Source organism: Leucoraja erinacea, chromosome 20 (assembly GCF_028641065.1).
Source record: "Leucoraja erinacea ecotype New England chromosome 20, Leri_hhj_1, whole genome shotgun sequence".
In the NCBI taxonomy this organism is placed as follows: Eukaryota; Metazoa; Chordata; class Chondrichthyes; order Rajiformes; family Rajidae; genus Leucoraja; species Leucoraja erinaceus.
The window spans coordinates 10,282,732-10,302,662 of record NC_073396.1 but is presented as its reverse complement, the minus strand read 5'-3'; the positions used below and the strand labels follow the sequence as shown (position 1 = coordinate 10,302,662).

Sequence of the window (19,931 nt, the reverse complement as noted above, 5' to 3'; positions counted from 1 at the left end):
CCCTCTATACCCTTCCCAATCTACTTTCTCTCCTATATACCCTTCCCCGTCTACTCTTCCCCCACCCCCTCTATGCACTATCCCATTTCCCGTTCCCCCCTCTCAGCACCATCCCATTTACTCTTTCCCCTCCCTACCACTCCGTCCTCTGTTGTCCCCTTCTACACCCCTCCCTCTGCTGTGTCTCCATGTAATGTCCTCTCCCCCTCATCTCTCTCTCTCTCCCTCTCCCTCTCTCTCTCACCATTTCGCTGGAGGGACCAGTTGCTGTTTATCTTCGCTCAGTTGCCCGTCTCCGAGGCGGGGTCTTGGGCGACGCAAGGGTGGATGAATCCCGATGTGAACCAAAGTGCAGAGGGAAAGCCGTCAACGCAGTGGCAAGCGAGCAAACCCCGTTCCTTCCAGCAGGTGAGAAAGCAGCCGTGACAATTGAGCCTTCATTTGCATTTTAACCGGGGGAGTTAGCGACATGGGACATGGGTTGCATCGGTGGACTTGCGTTATAGAGTGGGAGGTGGACGTGTGAATTTCTGTACTACTCGGCAGAGGTCGGCGGGCCCGTCGGGCATGCATTGATCTAGGATTTAACCACCTCGCTATTGTTGGGGCTGAGATGGTACATGTAACCCAACAGGTTACAATATACTGCTGCCGCCCTTCGCGACCTGGCGAAAGACTCAATTACAGAACGGGGATTTAAATGTACTGCCCTGAAATGAAACATTTCACATGTTTAATATCTGATTTCCGAGCGCTGATAATGTGATATATATTAATAGACACTGCCGGCATTATTGACATTAAGCAAGAGTGCATTCGATCATCTCAAAGTGTTTTAATGGTATCATATTTTCTCGGAAATACAGGTTTAACATTTTATGGATGAATTTCACCTCGAATTGACTTTCTGCCACGAGAATATCTTTCAACGTGACAGATAAATGCCAGCAGTCACGACTGAAACACTTCTACATTTATTTTCCTGATCGATGGGCTCTGTTTGTTTGCCTTTTTTTAAAAACTGTTGAAAAACTGAGCCTAATAAGATTGCTACAAATGTGCTTGTTGCGATCCTTTTGTTTTTTTTAATCGTTTCTGTTTTGTTTGTGTTTGTGTTTAAAACACGATTGTGTTTTAATACTTTAACAAGTTTATTTTTACGAGCCATTCCCGCAACAAAACAAACAAAAAAATCATATTCGACAAAATAAAAAAGTGTGTCACGTTCCAGGTGAAATTAGCTCTCAAAGTCAGATTTGTTATTTCTCGTCCATCCTAGCGCACTTTAGACGAATTGAGGTTGGTTATTTATTTCAGGGCAAGCGACGTGGCACATAATGAACAGCGTGGCGAAATTTGGAGAGAGTTGGTGACACTACAGGTATCTGTCAAAGGAAGGCGGCGGCAGCAACAGCAGCGACAGTAAGCAGCAGCAGCATTAGCAGCAGCAGCAGCAGCAGCAGCAGCAATCTCGATGCACCATGAGTTTCGCCGAAGATGTTGCTGAGACGAGAGGCAGCCTTTCCCCGTCCGCTACCCACATTATCCAGTACTTGCCCGCACACCATCACCGCACAATGGGCACATTGCAGAAGGACATAGAAGAGGGAGCCCAGCTTTGAGGCAAGCATTTTACACGATCCTTCGCTGCGTTTCAATGCAGACCTGAAACCCCAGCTGTGTGTGCATTGTCAGTGAAGACTCGCTCTCCAAACCTGAAAGAGAGCGAGATATATATATAGAGAGAGAGAGATACTTCATGGTACAATGAAAACCACCAGGAAATGTAGAGCCTTGCTGGCGGTGGGTTTAAACTTAGTGGCTCTCTTCTTCTCCACGACTGCTTTCATCACAACCTACTGGTGCGAGGGCACTCAGAAAGTGCCCAAACCAAACTGTAACAAGGTCACCAAATTAAACTGCATCAACCTTAACGGCAGCGGAGCGGTGAACAGCTCCAATTCCAACCTGCCCCAATACAGCTGGGATACCGGGGACGACAAGTTTTTCTTTCGCTACTTCCACACCGGCATTTGGTACTCCTGTGAAGAGAACATAAACGGCATCGGTGAGTGTGACAAGACAACTCGCGGTCTCTCTATCGCGTTTCTCTGCTTTAAGCGGGTGTCGGTCGGTGTAGTGGGGTCTAGTGGCGGGTCCCCTCCTGAAACATCGGTCAGAAACATCGTGCATTTTAAAAAAGATGTTACAGAGAGAAATAAAACTACACATTTCAACTGTTTACAGACAGCCGCTCTCTGTGATAAAAACGTTTTGAACTCTGTTAGCCTCGGACGTTTCTTAAGCAATTCTGAAACTACTCTGAAATTGAAAAAAGTAGGGGGCTTATATTGAATCTGTGGTTCCAATTAGTTTCAATGGGGACGGCACAAATTCTGAGCGATTTATCTGAAGGAAGACGTGGACAGAGTCATAGTCATATAGCATGGAAACAGGCCCTTTGGCCCAGCTAGTCTGCCCCAACCAACATGTCCCATCTACACTAGTCCCACCTGCCTGCATTTGGCCCAACCTGTCCCATCCAAATACTTGTCTAAATGCTTCTTAAATGTTGCGGTAGTACCTGACTCAACTACCTCCTCCAGCAGGTCATTCCATACACCCACCATCCCTTGTGTGAAAAGGTTACCCCTCAGGTTTCTATTAAATCTTTTCCACCCCTCACCTTATGTGACCTATGTCCTATGCTCTCGATTCCCCTACTCTGGGCAGGTGCATCTACCTGACTCAATCACAGTTAACATGGGGACACATTGATCAAATCCCCTTCAGACTCCCAAACTGCATAGGCTCATTGAGAAGTAAGAGCACTGAGAGATTTAATCCTGAGTTAAGCAATAACTCTTAATCTTTCTACTTGGCACCTGATTCAGTAAAGCAAACAATTTCTAAAGCAATTTACCGTTTCTGCTTCACTACTTGCTTAGAATAAACATCATTCATTCAAGTCAAGTTTATTGTCATATGCGTAGGAAGGAACTGCAGATAGACACAAAATGCTGGAGTAACTCAGCGGGACAAGCAGCATCTCTGGATAGAGGAATGGGTGATGTTTCGGGACGAGACCCTTCTCAGACTTCGAGATCTGCAGTTCCTTCCTTGCTGGTTTAAACCAAAGATAGACACAAAATGCTGGAGTAACCCAACGGGACAGGCAGCATCTCTGGAGAGAAGGAATGGGTGATGTTTCAGGTCAAGACCCTTCTTCTGAAGAACATCACCCATTCCTTTTCTCCAGGGATACTGCCTGTCCCGCCGAGATACTCCAGCATTTTTGTGTCTATCTTTATTGTCATATGCACAGGTACAATGAAAACCTTGGTGTAGAAGTGGCCCAGGCAGCAAGACTCGGATAACACACAGAAAAATAAATTGTACATAAATTATATAAACCTCACATTAATTCTCCAAGAAAATGTAAAGAAAAAGATTGTTTGAAAACAAGAGTAGTGCAAAAATACATGAATTCACTCATTCATCGTGGATTTCTTAACAATTTTGTTGAATAAATTAGTTGTTCAGTCAGTTGTGTTTATGGAGATAGTTCTCATGAAAGCTCTAATTTAAAAAAAATCATATTCATATGGTCGGGATTGAGAGTTTTCAAGTCAGATAGATGCAGCATGGATACAGGTTCTTTGGCTCAACAACCATCAACCACCCATTACGCAAACCCTACATTTGTATTCTCCCCACATACTCATCAACTTCCCCTTCCTATTGTTCTACCACTCACCTACACTGTGGGGCAATTTACAGAGGCCCACCTTAACCTTCCTACCTGAATGCTTTCAAGAGAGAGCTAGATAGGGCTCTTAAAAATAGCGGAGTCAGGGGATATAGGGAGAAAGCAGGAACGGGGTACTGATTGGGGATGATCAGCCATGATCATATTGAATGGCGGTGCTGGCTCGAAGGGCCGAATGGCCTACTCCTGCACCTACTGTCTATTGTCTATTGTCTATTGTCTATGTCTTTGGGGTGTGGGAAGAAACTCGGAGAAAACCGACGCGGTCACAGGGTAAGCTTGCAAACTTTAGCACAGGATTCCATTCAGCATCAGAACCTAAAGACACCGTTGGTTTATGCTCAAACAGAATATATAACAAGGGAAGTTGTCCAGCTCTCAATATCTGGAAGTCTATCAAACACTGAAGTTAAGATAAACTTGCATTTCTATCGATAGTTCAGAGGGATGAAAAAGACTGTCATTTTGGTTAATACTATTTCAAGGTAAACAAAAATAAGTGGTTATGCCTGTTGTCAGTGGTGAGGAAACCATTCGGTACTGAAAAGGTTAATAGTGAAATAACAATCACCAATTATTTAGAGGACATCAACAGTTGGGAAATACTGATCACAGCATTGTATTCAAAACAAGAATATGCAAGGGCAATGGTGAATCATTAGACTTCACTTCAGACTTTAGAGATACAGCGCGGAAACAGGCCCTTAAGCCCACCGAGACTGCGCCAACCAGCGATCACCCCGTACTCCAACTATTTTACACGCTAGGGACAATTTACAATATTTTCTGAGTCCAATTAACCTAGAAACCTGTACATCTTTGAAATGTGGGAGGAAACCAGAGCACCTGGAGAAAACCCATGCAGACACAGGGAGAACGTACAAACTCCATACAGACGGCACCCGTAGTCAGGATTGAACCCGGGTCTCTGACGCTGTAACTTGCCACTACGCCGCCCAATGAGTATTTACCTTTATCATTCTAGGTGTTGCGTCATTGGGATGAATGGGACTATGGCCCCAATTAATTGTGCAGAAAAATTAAATAGCAGGTTCCTGGGACAACATTGGAAAATCCGCAAATGCATTGCTGATGGTAAACTCCACACAGGTGGGATTCAAGGTCAGGATTGAACCTGGGTCTCTGGCGTTGCGAGGTTGCCGTTCAACCAACTGTGCTGCCCTTTGATCATTATTCAGAAAGTTTCTGTCACTAATTGGGAAACTAATCGCATGGGAGATCATTCTCTGAACTTGCTGCTGGATTTGGATTTACAAATTTAGCTTTTTTTTTTGTTGCATTCATCCCACATTTTTTTTAGCAAATAAATTTTGACAGAAATTGCTGTCTGCAACAAAATCTTTCTTTTCTCTCTAGGACAGTGCATAAATAACCGCAATTCTTGAATTATTTCCAATTTCTTAAACGTGAAAACACTTTTTGGTCATTGTGTGCTTGTTACAACTTGTTACACTTGCACAACAAACCTTATATTGTGTAGGGAGGAACGGCAGATGCTGGATTACACTGAAGAAGGAGAGAACATGCCAGAGTAAGTCAGCGGGTCAGGCAGCATCTCTGGAGAAAAGGAATAGGTGAAGTTTCGGGTCGAGACCCTTCTTCATTCTGAGAGTCAGAGGAGAGGGAAAGTAGAGGTAGGATAAGATACAGTACAAATCAAGTTCACCAGAGATGCTGCCTGACCCGCTGAGTTACTCCAGAATTTTGTGTCTATCTTAGCTATGTGACTTGGAGGGCAATCTTCAGATTGTGGTGAGTTATGTCCCTGTCCCACTTAGGAAACCTGAATGGAAACCTCTGGAGACTTTGTGCCCCCCCCCCCCCCCCCCCCCCCCCCCAAGGGAACCGCACGGAAACCTTGGGTGGTGCGCAAAGTCTCCAGAGGTTTTCGTTCAGGTTTCCTAAGTGGGACAGGGGCATTAGGCTTATTAACGTCACCTATTCCTTTCCTCCAGAGATGCTGCCTGACCCGCTGAGTTACTCCAGCATTTCGTGTTAATCCTTATAATTGTGTCAGCATTGGACAGGGTGAGAATTAATTTAGTTGAAACTTATTCACCCAGTTAATTGTTATGTATCATTTAATAGTGTTAGCAACATAGAAACATTAAAAAATAAAGCACAGGAACAGACGTTTCGGACCACCATGCATGCCTTTGCCGATGTTAATGTCCAATTAAACTGATCCCATCTGCCTGCACATGGTCCAAATCTCTCTGTTCTCTGCCTCTTGATGTGTCTGTTTACAATGACTTTTAAATGTTGCCATCATATCTGCTTCGACCACCTCCCCTGCTGGTACCTTCCATTCTCTGTGTTAAGCAAATCTTCCCTCGAAAATCTCTTTTAAAATTTCCCCCCTCTCACCATAAAAATCGACTAGTGCTCGGAACTTTGGGTGAATATGTTTCAACTGAGTTGATTCTGTCCTGGCACCTGTCATCTAATCAGCTGGAAGTCACTTATTATGTTGATCAGAATCCTCTTTTTCTCGTATTACAGCTCAGTAGAATTAAAGGGAAGTGGTACAAAATGTTCAAAAATACTTACTGATTCGAGCTCCTGACACGGACAATTCAAATATCCCTCCTCCCTCCCATGTCACTCATTCAGTACCTGTTTCCATTTTGACCAAGGTTGAAACAGTTGTCCTGAGTATTTTGTAATCATATGTTTGATCTGCGCGTCTTGTGTGGATTTTTAACCATCCAACTTTTGGAATGCACACGATTGCAAATGATCTAATTAGGAAGCTGATAGATGAGAGGAAAGGGCTTTCATATTGGCCATGCAAAGCAGCACCATAACATCGCGGCCCACTGATCTGTATTCTGAAGAGAAAAGATAGGCTAATGCTCTGTGCATAATAGCATTGAATGAGGATTAGTACCTTGTGGGCGCAAGGCTACACCTTAAATGACCCCGACCTTTCTCCTCCTATTCGCACCAGCCCGTGTACAAAGTCGAGTGTAGCTTAAGAACATCAGTGTGACGGCAACTGCTTTGTGCAGCAAGTTTCCTTGATGTTTTGATCAACTACAAGGCTTTGCATTTCTTTGCAAGGAGAGGACCAACGCACAGATGATAGGTATAGGTAAGGACCACAGATGCTGGTTTACTCCAAAGATAGACACAAAATGCTGGAGTAACTCAGCGGGACAAGCAGCATCTCTGGATAGGAATGGGTGACGTTTCGGGTCGAGACCCTTCTTCACACAGATGATAATGTGTGTAGCTTGCATTGCAACATAGTTCAGTTTACAATGATGCTTCAATCTCCTCCATCCATTTTCTAATCCCCGAAACACTGAATAGCAGTTTTACCTTGACAATGCCAGCCTTGGAGCCATTGGATTTATTTTCAAGAAAGTCTTCCAATTGTACGTGCTGTTTTATGCACATTCCAAATGCTTTTGTTTTGGTTATATTCTCGGAGATATAAACGTATATAAAACCAAGGAAAGGTTTGTCAAAATGATAGCCCTCTTGGCAATTTAAGGCTTGTTTTCGGGGAGATTAGCAACTACAGTGGGAGTTTGAACCTACCAAATGGTGGTGCCACAGTTTAATCTAATGGCTCCTCAGTACGCCTGTACTCCGGACGACCATTAAAGTAAGGGGATTTGGGGATGCGGGGAGGATATTGGCGTTTAAAAGATATTGCAGGGGAAAGTTTTTACACAGACTGTGGTAGCTGCCTGGAACTTGCTGTCAGGGATGGTGGTTCAAAAGATAGGAGAATGCCCTTTAAAAAGCGTTTAGATGAGCACATGGTTATGCAGATAATGGAGGGATAAGGATCAGGTACAAGCGGATGGAAGTAGTTTAATTTGGCATCATGTTCTGTTCATTTGCCGAAGGGCCTGTTCGTGAGTTTTAGACTATAGAGATATGGCAAGGAAACAGGCCCTTCGTCCCACTGAGTCTGCGCCAACCAGCGATCACCCCGTACACTTACACTATCCTATACATTGGGGACATTTTTACGATTTTACAAAAGCCAATTAACCTGTACGTCTTTGGACTGTGGGAGGAAACCGGAGCACCTGGAGAAAACCCAAGTGGTTACAAGGAGAACGTACAAACTCCAGACAGACAGCACCCACAGTCAGGATCGAACTCGGGTCTCTTCCGCTGCAACGCAGTAGCTTGACCGCTGCGCTCTCCCGCTCCCTGTGTTATGCTGTACTGTTCTATGTTCCAGTTAACACAACAATTTTATGAGAGATTAGAACATAGCGTATCCGTGACAATGTCCGTGACAAATATGATTCTAAGTTAATCTAATCTGAAGCTGAATCCTCAGTTGGCCAAATAAGAATTTAATATCTTAGCCAGCATGTTTTTATTTCATTGCTTCAGGGTTCTGCGTGTGATTAAACAGGATATTGCGGGGCATGTTTTTACGCAGACTGCGTGCTTGGAACTTGCTGCCAGGGATGGTGGCGGAAACATATGAGACTAGCCTTTAAAAAGCTTTCAGATAGTCACATGGATAGGCAGAGAATAGAGAGCAGCACGGTGGCACAGCGGTAGAGTTGCGGCCTTACAGCGCCAGAGACCCCGGTTCGATCCTGACTATGGGTGCTTTCTGTGTGGAGTTTGTATGTTCTCCCCATGACTGCGTGGGATTTCTCCGGATGCTCCGGTTTCCTCCCACACTCCATAGACGTACAGGTTTGTAGGTCAATTGCCTTTGGTAAAAATTGTAAATTGTCCCTAGTGTGAAGGATAGTCTGGGGATCGCTGGTCAGCCGGGACCTGATGGGTTGAAGGGCCTGTTTCTGTGCTGTATCTTTAAACTAAACTAAATTAAATTAAACTAAGCTAAAGGGTAGTTCATGCCAATATGTGCTCCATGCAATAGACAGATCAGTCTTCTCTCACTGCTCTCTGGATTATTTGGTAGCAAGGATTTTCCTTGCTGAATAAACAGTGAAACCATTATAGCTATATTTAGAAAACAGGTTGAGAAATGAATACTTGTAGCATATAAAAAAAAGCCGTGGAATAAAATTAGAAAGTAAATGATTTAAATCTAGTCTAGTGTATAATGTTTCCAAGATTCGAGTTGGACCACAATTTGGCAAACTGTTCCTTCTTGTCTGAGAGCAGCATCAGAAACATGAAAAATTGGAAATTCAGAACTAGTTTACAGTCATCATTGGAGTCAGTGACTGGCCATTCTATGGAAATCTCTGAAATCAGGCTTGACTCGTTCAACCATGAGGTATATGAATAATGTGTAGAAGGAATAGCAGATGCAGGTTTACACCGAAGATAGACATAAAACTCAGCGGGTCAGTTGCATCTTTGGAGAAAAGGAATAGGTGACGTTTCGTGTTGAGGCCGTCGGACGCGCAGAACCCTGAAGAAATGACATAAAAACATGTTGGCTCAGATATTAGATTCTTATTTGGGCAACTGATCATTTAGGCTCAGATTAGATTAATTTGGCATCATATTTGTCACGGGCATTGTCACAGATACTCTATGTTCTAATCTCTCATAAACTCCGTACAGACAGCACCCATAGTCAGCATCTCCTGTGGTTGGGGGAGTTTTAGTGGGAGAGTGATGAGTATTAGTGGATATGGAAGTCTAGACCAGAGTAATGAGCACAGTCCCTCTGGAATGAGAAAAGGGGAGGGGAAAGAAAAATCTGCCTGATGGTTGCATCAGAGTGGGAGCGATTGAAGATAATCCGGGCATCCGAAAAAGGGACCACATCACTCCGATTCTGGCCTCTCTCCACTGGCTCCCAGTGCGGTTCAGAGTCAATTTCAAGCTCCTCCTTTATGTATACAAAGCCCTTAACGGGCTTGCCCCCACCTATATCAAAAATCTTCTTACCCACCTTCTTTCCATAGTCTAGGTTGCAGCACCTAGACAATGGAAAAGCATCCCTCTCCCCATCAGAACTGCCCCTCCATCAACTCTTTTAAGTCTAGACTTAAAATTTATTTCTACTCTCAAGCCTTTCTTGAGGTCCTCTGAGGGAGCGCTGTATGTATGTATTTATGTATGTATTGTTGATCTATGTACCACTGTTTGTAGAACGTTAGTACCTGCACTAATGTAAAGCACTTTGGTCAACGAGAGTTGTTTTTAAATGTGCTATAGAAATGAAATTGACTTGACTTGATAATCTACTAAACATAAAGACAGATGGGGTAGAAGGCGAGTTTGAGGGGAGACTGCTCCTTCTTCTGGGCTATAATTTGATGAGCTATATTTTCCAGTTAGTTTAGTTTATTGTCACGTGTACCGAGGTGCAGTGGAAAGCATTTTAGTGCGTGCAATCCAGTCAACGTAAATTGAGCCGTCCCCAGTGTACGGATGCAGGATAAAGGGAACCTGCTGTTGGAGTAAAGGTTTAAAAGATGGGAGGCAGAGTGGTAGATCTGCTGCCTCACGGCGCCAGAGGCCCAGGATCAATCCTGACAGTCTGTACGAAGTTTATACTTTTTCTCTTCGGTTTTCCCCGGGTGCTCTGGTTTCCTCAAACACTCCAAAAATGTACAGGTTTGTAGGTCAATTGGCTTTGGTTAATAAGAATTAAAAATCACCCCAAGTGTGTGTAGGGCAGTGTAAGTGTGCGGGGATCGGTGGAATAAACATGGAAATGGTGGGCCGAAGGGCCTGTTTCCCCGCTGTATCTCTAAACTAAACTAAACTTAAACGAGTGGAGCAATTGTAATGAGTGATTCCAGATCCGCATTTGTGAGCAGTACGCGGAGAGGCGCCTGGTTTAGGACATTCTTGCTCTGTCCTCTATTTTCAATCATCTCTTCTATTTACACCTCCTTCAGACAGATCAGCTGTGATTAACAGGCTTGAACCTCCTCTCTCAGTCGGCACCAACACCATCTGTGTCATTCAATTACTTTCGGTCTCCAGTCTAATTTTGGTTTTAGTCGTTAGTTTTAGAGTTTCAGTGCGGAGACAGGCCCTTCAGCCCACTGAGTCCGTGCCAACCAGCGATCCCCTGCCCACTAACACTATCCTCAGCACACTCGGGACAATTTACATTTATACTACGCCAATCAGTCTGAAGAAGGGTTTCGGCCCGAAACGTCGCCTATTTTCTTCGCTCCATAGATGCTGCTGCACCCGCTGAGTTTCTCCAGCAATTTTGTGTACCTTCGGCCTACAAACCTGTATGTCTTTGGAGTGTGGGAGGATACCAGAGATCTCGGGAGAAAAGCCACGCAGGTCACGGGGAGAACGTACGGACTCCGTACAGACAAGCGCCCGTAGTCAGGATCAAACCCAGGTCTCTGGCGCTGGAAGGCTGCGACTCTATCGTTATGCCAACGTGTGTCCCAAGGTCTCCACTCTCCAGTTAAATTTCAATTCGTTACTCCTCCTGCCTTTCACACCCCTGCTCATGCTCCCCAGCCCCCCCACCCCTGCAATTCAAAACATGTTGTTCCCTAACTTTTTCCAAGCCACTAGAAAGTTCACAAGTTATAGGAGTAGAATAGTAAGATTAAATGAGAACTTACCAGTTTGAAGTTTGATCGTTATTTTATGAGGAGTAACGTTGAGGGAATACGTGAAGAACCCCGCCAGGACGCATGCGTGTCATTCTTCAAAGCAGCGGTGTGAAATCACAGATAACTGTAATGACTAAACATAGTAAGATTAGAGAAGAGATACCAGTTGAGTATATGATCAAGGGTGGGAGCGGAGGGCACGTATTCCCTCAACGTTACTCCTCATAAAATAACGATCAAACTTCAAACTGGTAAGTTCTCGTTTAATCTTACTATTTTACTTCGGAGTCATGTGAGTGACTACGTGAAGATTTTAAAGCTCTGTGATTTCATGCCGTGGAAACGAGTCCATGCATCACATCTGCCTTGATTATGGGGAGAATAGAGTTAACATCATTAGACATCAATACGATATTGAAACCCAACGATAAAAATATTAACACCAATTATTGCCCCTATTTATGGGGTAAATTATATTACAGAAATTTGTTTCTGCAAATATTCCAGGTTTCAATGACTGGATTGTTATAAAGTCGTTGGAAAGTTTCCTCCGTTGACCATCCTGCTGTCTTGAGGATTTGGTCCATAGGAACGTCCAACTTTATAGCTGCCGATGTAGCTGCAGCCCTGGTGGAGTGAGATTTAAAAATGCTAGTGTCTACTCCAGCCTTTATTAGGAACTGTTTTAGCCATCTAGAGATGGCCTGGACTGTCACTGTTTTGAGTGGCTGTTTGTAGCTGATTAAAGTGACATTTCTTCCCTCTGATGATCTTAGTATACTCCATATATAATAGTAAGTGTGTTACTATACAGAGACGATCATCTGTCGAGTAGGCCCTGAATTCTGTTTTTAGGCCTGCTGACCCCTGTCTGTTCTGTTTGGCTATTTCATTAATGTGAAAAGTTAAATTTCCAGATGAAATAATCATGTTGTCCAACCTTTGTTTCTGTAGTGACTGGACCCTTTGTGCCGTGACCAAGGCCATCAGCATGACTTTTCATAGTCAGTGTCTGTAGGGACAGAGCTGTAGGTGGAGACCAGTTTCTTAACATGGTCAGTACAATGCTCACATCCCATATTTGGAAGTACCTGGTTCTTGGGGGATTAATATTAAAATGCCCCTCATGAGTTTAGTTACCAGGGTGTGTCCCAACAGAATGCCGCTCTGTTCCTTGCGACAGGTTTGTTGACAGAGCACTTCTGGCGCAGTTGATTGCACTATGACCGAGCCTCTCATCGTAATGGAGGCTTGTCAGGAATTCCAGAACAGACGGGATGTTCATAGATCTGTGGGTGATGTTTATTGTTGTGACAGTCCTTCCCATTTCTTGATGACCAAGTAGTACTGATTTTTTGGTGGACTGTCTGTGGCCCGCTGAAATAATTCCACTGTTCAGTCCGTCAGTCCCAGGTGTAGTAGAGGTGCTTTCAACTCTATAAATTAATAGGTTTATATAATTATGACATGGGTAACTCCCCTTGTTGCGGGAAGAACCAGTAAATTAGGTCTATGATGGATGGTGATGCATGGTTCTAAAACCATGTCGATATCACCAGGACCCATGGTTGAGTAGGCCAATCGGGTAGTATCAAAATACCAGACGCGGAGTCCACTGTTATTCCTAAATACCCGACTGATGAGGCAGAAGGAGGGAATGCATAAATAATCCCCCAATGCAGCGAAAATGCATCTGTAGCCACTGCCCCAGGTTCTGGTTCCCAAGAACCTAATTCGATAACTGGTGTGAGCATGGATGTGAATAGGTCGTTATCTGGTGTTCCATACCGTGCTGTAATTCCAGCAATACTTTCCCCAACATCCATACAGTGTTTTCATAGACTTAGCGTGACCTGTTGTCTGCCACTAAATTCAGTTTACCTGGTAATTTGGTAGCTGATATCCAAATATCTTTCTGGATACATTATTGCCAAATTGTGTTGGCCTGATAGTCACATGATGTCGATATGTTTCCACCCATATGGTTGACATATGCTACCACGGTGGTGTAGTCAATTAGTAGTCTAACATACTGGTGATATAACCCAGAACAATATGACTTAAAGCCATGGAATGCACTCAACTTTCCCAGGTATTTATGCCCAGCGTTTGTAATGATGCCTCCTGTGCATTCCATCTCCCCCACAGCTGGAGATGGAATTGGTAGCATCCCATCCAAGTGCCCATCAGTATGTAGTTCCATGGACGGGTAGCTGTTAATGTTTGGATTGGAACAATGCCTAATGTTATGTTTCCACCATTTTAGTACCATGGTGGCCTCTGTTGGTAGCTTCTTTGGTCTGTCAGAATGACCCCCATAATTTTTGAGTGCACGCATGTTTGCGCTCAGTAATTTGATAATGTAAAGGTCCGATTTATGTTGCTGCAACACAGCCACTATAACGCCAATCATTCTACTACCAATCTGATGGATGGTTTAGTTTACTGCAAGCCTCTATTAAGGCTGTAACCTTTTCTTACGGCAAAGTCACTGACATGTGAGCTGAGTTAAGAGTGAAACCGCAGATGATCCATTGTGTTAAATACATCAGTGGTCACCTCTAATGGGTACTGTATAGTAAGCATTTTTTAATACGATGCTTGCCATGTAGTAACCTAGGATCAATACCTTTGCAATAACAAAGGTTCCCATCTAGTAATGAATATAAAGTACGAAAGTATTCAAATTAGTCAAATCTATGATGATGTGGCAACCACCATCTATTTTATGATAACGATTTTTGGACACGAATTCCTGTGATTCGTGTTGGATGTCCTCCATTAGTCCTTTTTTATATGGCCACTGTAGTTCATTATACACTTTTGATTATTTCTTTGCCTGTAAGCATGAACATTCAGTTCGGTACAATGCTGAACTGGAGGATTATGTTTTGAATAATTCTATGGTATAACCCTATACTTCTTCCTCCATGGTTACTATTGGTAGGTTTGTTACTTTTTCGGCATCCTCCGTGGACGTTGAGGTGCCGGTGTCTGGATCTGTAGTTGGGTCTGTGTTGAGAGTTAGCGCATTCCCCAGGAAGTAGTTTTTAGACGTTGCTTTAATGAGCCTCAGGGTTTCCCTCTATGTCAAGTTCTTTACCTGTTTAGATAAGTTGCCTCCAAATTTTAATATTGGTGGTATGGAGGTTCCAGGTTTGCATAGGCCTGCAAATTAGGGTCTAAAGCCGGTTGGATGGTACTTCTTCCTAAGTACCATCTTAGGAAGAAGTATCTTAGCTGTTTACTCGTATTGGTAGTTTGCAAAATAAGGCCGGTGCATCCTGGTGATCTAGTGTCATGTCTTTTTTGTTTATTGTGCGGGTGAAACCCGTAATACCCGCTGTTAGGACTTTTGAAACTTTCTTTCGTTTCAAGTCCCTGCCCTGCCATGTTTTCAAATACACTGGGTGATACTGGGAACATTCAGTGTTTTGCAGTTCCCTGATGGTAAGTGTCTTCCAATAGGTTTTCTGCACCCCATGTGCACTAGGGTTATGTTCTGCACCCCTGTTCAGGTTCAGCCCAGAATTAACCCCCTATACTCCCCTCTGATGAGGGAGAACATTGTGCAGCCCTACAAGAGGTACTGCTGTAGGACTTACTAGCTGCCCCCTGTGACTAGTCTCCATCTCCCGGAGCCTGCCACTTACCTGCTCCAACAACCGCTCCAGCTGGCTCCGATGCTCTCGGGCACCCAACCGGCTCCAATGCACATGGTCACTGGCCATCGCGGCTGCTCCTGAAGCCGCTACTCCTGAGGCCGCTCCTGCTCCAGTTTCTGCAGCCACTCCACCCAGCTCCAATGCTCCCACGGGCACTGGCCGCTCGCGGCTATTCAGAGTCGGACTCCTCGGAGTCAACGACCCTGTTAGTTTTTGCTTTGCTCTCCCGCCCGGCTTACGGTGCAGGAGCGAAGTCGGGAGTGAAGTCGGGCACAGCTGTTCCCAATACGGAAGATTGGTGTGCCTTTGGCTGCTGCCACTGGCTGCCCGCAACTCCGCGGTTCTCCCCCGCCAGCTTTTCCGCTGCCTTCGTGGATCTGGTCCATGTCTCCACCTGAAAGGTAAGTGGGAGGAACGCAGAGTCTTCTTACCTGCTGTTCCCGACTTTCAAATTCTAGAACGCAGAGTCTCCTTACCTGCTGTTCCCGGCTTTCAAATTTTGCCGCTAAGAGAACGTCGTTCCCCCTGCTGTGACTTGTTGCAATGCGTGTAGCGATATATGTCATGCATGCGTCCTGGCGGGGTTCTTCACGTAGTCACTCACGTGACTCCGAAGTAAAATTAGGCCATTCGGCCCATTGCACCTACTCCGCCATTCAATCGTGGCTGATCTCTGCCTCCTAATCCCATTATCCTGCCTTCTCCCCATAACCCTTGACACCCGTTCTAATCAAGAATTTGTCTATCTCTGCCTTAAAAATATCCATTGACTTGGCCTCCATGTTCCCCTGTGGCAATGAGTTCCACAGATTGACTACCCTCTGACTCAAGAAGTTCCTCCTCGCCTCCTTTCTAAAAGAATGCCCTTTAATTCTGTGGCTATGACCGCTGGTCCTAGACTCTCCCACCAGTGGAAACATCCTTTCCCCACATCCACTCTATCTATGCCTTTCATTATTCTGTAATTTTCAATGAGGTCCCCCTCAGCTTTCCATACTCCAGCGGGTAGAGGCCCAGTGCTGTCAAACGCTCCTAGTATTTGTTGAAGCGAAACATCCCTCTACATGGATGTCACTGACTTAGTAAGTATCTCCAGCATTCTCTGTTTTGTTCTAAATTTAGTATAACCTGCTTCTCAGCTAATTATGAAACGTTCACAGATGCTATAAATGCCACGTTTTACAGCTCGAGGTATTCTGCGGCTCCTGGATGATAAAAAAACTAATATCTCCTGGTATATTCATATTTTGTGGATAAATTGCTTGCTGGATCTCTGAATGGCCCTCTCCTCCAGAGTACCACTACTGCAATCGGTACCACTACTGCCTTACAGCAAATGCAGCGCCAGAGACCAGGGTTTGATCCCGACTACGGGTGCTGTCTGTACAGAGTTTGTACGTTCTCCCCGTGACCTGCGTGGGTTTTCTCCGTGATCTTCGGTTTCCTCTCACACTCCAAAGACATACAGGTCTGTAGGTTATTTGGCTTGGTAAATGTAAACATTTTCTGTAGTGTGTGTAGGATAATGTTGATGTGCGGGGATCGCTGGTTGGTGCGGACCTGGTGGGCTGAAGGGCCTGTTTCCACGCTGTATCTCTAAACTAAAAATGAAACTACTACAAGAGTACGTGATACCAACTGCTGCCAGAGAGCGGCACGGTGACACAAGTAGTCGAGCTGTGGCTCCAGCCACCCTGCTGTAATCCCGACCTCAGGTGTTTGGGCGGCAAGGTGGCACAGCGGTAGAGTTGCTGCCTTACAGCGCCAGACACCCAGGTTCGGTCCTGACCACGGGTGCCGTCTGTATGGAGTTTGTACGTTCTCCCTGTGACCGCGTGGATTTTCTCCGGACGCTCTGGTTTCCGCTCACACTCCAAAGACGTGTATGTTTGTAGGTTAATTGGCTTCTGTAAAATTGCCCCTAGTGTGTTGGATGTAAATCTGGGATGATATAGAACTAGTGTACAGGTGATCATTGGGTTGGCGCGGACTCGGTGAGCCGAAGAGACTGTTTCTATGCTCTATCTCTAAACTAAACTAAACTCTGGTGCTGTCAGTGTGAGTTTGCATGTTTTCACTGCCACTGTGTAGGTTTCCCTTGGATGCTCCTTGCATCCCAAAGATGTACGCGTTGCTAGGTTAATGTGCCACTGTAGTGTACCCCAACCATGTAAATAAGTGATTGAATCTGGGAAGAATTGATGGGGACCTCCTTTTCCATTTATTTACCCTTTCGCCATTTTATTACCTTAATTGCGGCAGATTTTGGTCAGTAAATCTTGTGGACATATTTTGCATTTCACTGAGATCAAATGAATAGTGAAAGGCTTGGATAGAGTGGATGTGGAGAGGATGTTTCCACTAGTGGGAGACTCTTGGGCGAGAGGGCACAGCCTCAGAATAAAAGGACGTTCATTTACGAAGGAGATGAGGACGAGTTTTGTTACTCAGAGGGTGGTGAATCTGTGGAATTCATTGTCACAGAAGGCTGTGGAGGCCAAGTTAACCGATATGTTTAAGGCAGAGATAGATCTTTGATTAGTACGGCTGTCAGGGGTTATGGAGAGAAGACAGGAGAATGGGGTTTAGAGGGAAAGATAGATCGGCCGTGATTGAATGGCGGAGGAGACTTGATGGGCCGAGTGGTCTAATTCTGCTCTCATCACTTATGAACTCATGAAATGTGGACATTCTTGTGCTCCATAACCCCCACAATATCGCCATTCAGCAGGAAACTCTTGGTCTCAGATTTGGGTGGCACGGCAGCGCAGAAGTAACGTTGCTGCCTTTACCAAGGACTTACAGGTTTGTAGGTTAATTGGCAAAATCGCAATGTGTCCCTAGTGTGTAGGATAGTGAAAGTGTACGGGGACCACGGGTCGGTGCGGACTCGGTGGGCCGAAGGGCCTGTTTCCGCGCTGTATTTCCAAACCAAACCAAACTAAACAATTGATGTATAACCAGCTGTTCTTTGTAAACTCCACATAGGGCAGAGTTAGATTGAATGTGCACATGTGGATTTCCCAGGGATTTGATTTGGAGAATCTTGTGTACAGTAGATGGGTTTCTGCCTGAATCCAGTCATAAGCTAATTAAACATAAGACCTCTCCGGCACATCATAGTGTGTTGTGCAATGTACTCAAATGGGAATGTTCTTGAGACTTAATGTTCTAATGATCACCAATTGACCAGAATATTTTGCGTTTGTTATCACTTTGTTTGCTGTTTATTGAGATCAAGATGCATTTTGTAAGATCTGGCTTGGCTCTTTTCCCTCGGGTTAATCCAGGTATCAGAGGATATCTCCAAAAGGAAGAGCTGTGGTCCCACAAATGATAACCAAAATATGAAATCAAATCATGCTACAATACCTTGCAGCGCTGCACTACAATTTATGGGAGATACAACAAAATAAGGGAAAAAAAAAATTTCCTGCAAAATATTTATGACATGCTTGAGTTACCATTTGAACTAAACCTAATTAATCCCAGGATAAGAAAATTTAGGATAAGAGAGCAAAATGAAGGCAGCTGTGTGCATTAATACAAAACCTTGTGAATCTCGGATTTAATTTCTGCTGGTCCATGGATTTTTGTGTTACTAATACATTAGATTACATTAATTTATTGTAATGTACACCAGAGTGCAATGAAATACCTTATTCAAGCAAACTCACAGAGTAAATACACACAGTAATGACGTGTGATCCTGCATGCATTTTGCTTACTTTGTGAACCGTACACAGCAGAGTGGTGCAAGATTGTCTGTGTAAAATCCAAATAGTACAAAATACTATTTGAGTACAATAATGAGATTACCAAGTGAGATAGTGTTGAGAGGAAGACCACCTGGCAGCACCCACAGGAATAGTTGGTGAGAGAGGTGATGAGTTAAGGAGTGGGAAGGAAGCCGTTCTTAAGTCTACGCGCCTATGTTTTTAGGCTCCTCTATCTACTCTCAGAAGGTGGAAGCAAGTTGCAAGAGAATGGCCACAGTGACTGGCATCTTTAGTTTAGAGCCACAGTGGGGAACAGGGCCCTTTGGCCCACCGAGCCCGCACTGACCAGTGATCACCTTTGCGCTAATTCTAACCAGAACACTGGGGACAATTTACAGAATCCAATGAACCTACAAACCTGCACGTCTTTCGAATGTGGGAGGAAACCGGAGCACCCGGAGAAAACCTATACGGTCACAGGGAGAATGTGCAGACTTCGTACAGACAGCACCTGTGGTCGGGATCGAACCTGGTTCTGCGAGGTGGCAGCTCTACCGCCGCGCCACCGTGCCACCCATATCAGCATTGATGCTACTTCCAGCCTTCCTGACGCAACACACTGCGAAGATGGACTGGGTGGTAGGAAGTGACCAGCTATGATTGACTTAACTGTGTTCACCACTTTCTACAGGATCTGTGGGCAAGAGCAGAGCATTTGCTGCACCAGGCCGAGATGCACCCTGCCAGATATACTTTCTATAGCACAACTGTAGACGTCTGAAAAAAATCATTGTGGACACCTAGTGAAGTAAAAATAATGATGAGCTTTCTTGATCACTATCTCAGTGTGAAAGACAGGGTTAGGCTGTTTGTGATATTTATTGCTTGAAACTTGGAGCTGTCAACCATCGCTGCAATAGCTTCATTGACAAGGACAGGGTTCTGTTCATCTCTTTGTTTTCTTTGGTCAACAAACCAACTCTTTCATCTTTCTGACATTATGCATGAGGTTATTGTCCTGACACCATGGCTATGGGCTCTATGTATCTCTTTCCTATTCTTCGTCGCAACGTCGTAGTAACTAAGCTTGACGACAGTGGTACCATCGGAAAACGTAAAGGTCGAGTTGGCTGCAGTCATGGTTGTACTGTACATAGAATGGAGCAAGGCTAGATGCAAAATGCTGGAGTAACTCAGCGGGTCAGGCTGGAATTTCTCTCTGGAGAAAAAGGATGGGCGACGTCTCGGGTTGGGACTT

General features: G+C 44.6%; 1 protein-coding gene across 1 annotated transcript in view; it reads left to right on the top strand.

Moving 5' to 3' along the window:
- Nucleotides 1-269: 269 nt before the first annotated feature.
- gsg1l (gsg1-like) overlaps nt 270-19,931 on the top strand; it is a 133,895-nt gene continuing 114,233 nt past the window's right edge. Inside the window, exons 1-2 of the mRNA XM_055651222.1 lie at nt 270-408; nt 1,318-2,068. Coding sequence (XP_055507197.1) covers nt 1,768-2,068 — 301 coding nt within the window. The 5' untranslated portion in view covers nt 270-408; nt 1,318-1,767. The remainder of the gene's footprint in view (nt 409-1,317; nt 2,069-19,931) is intronic.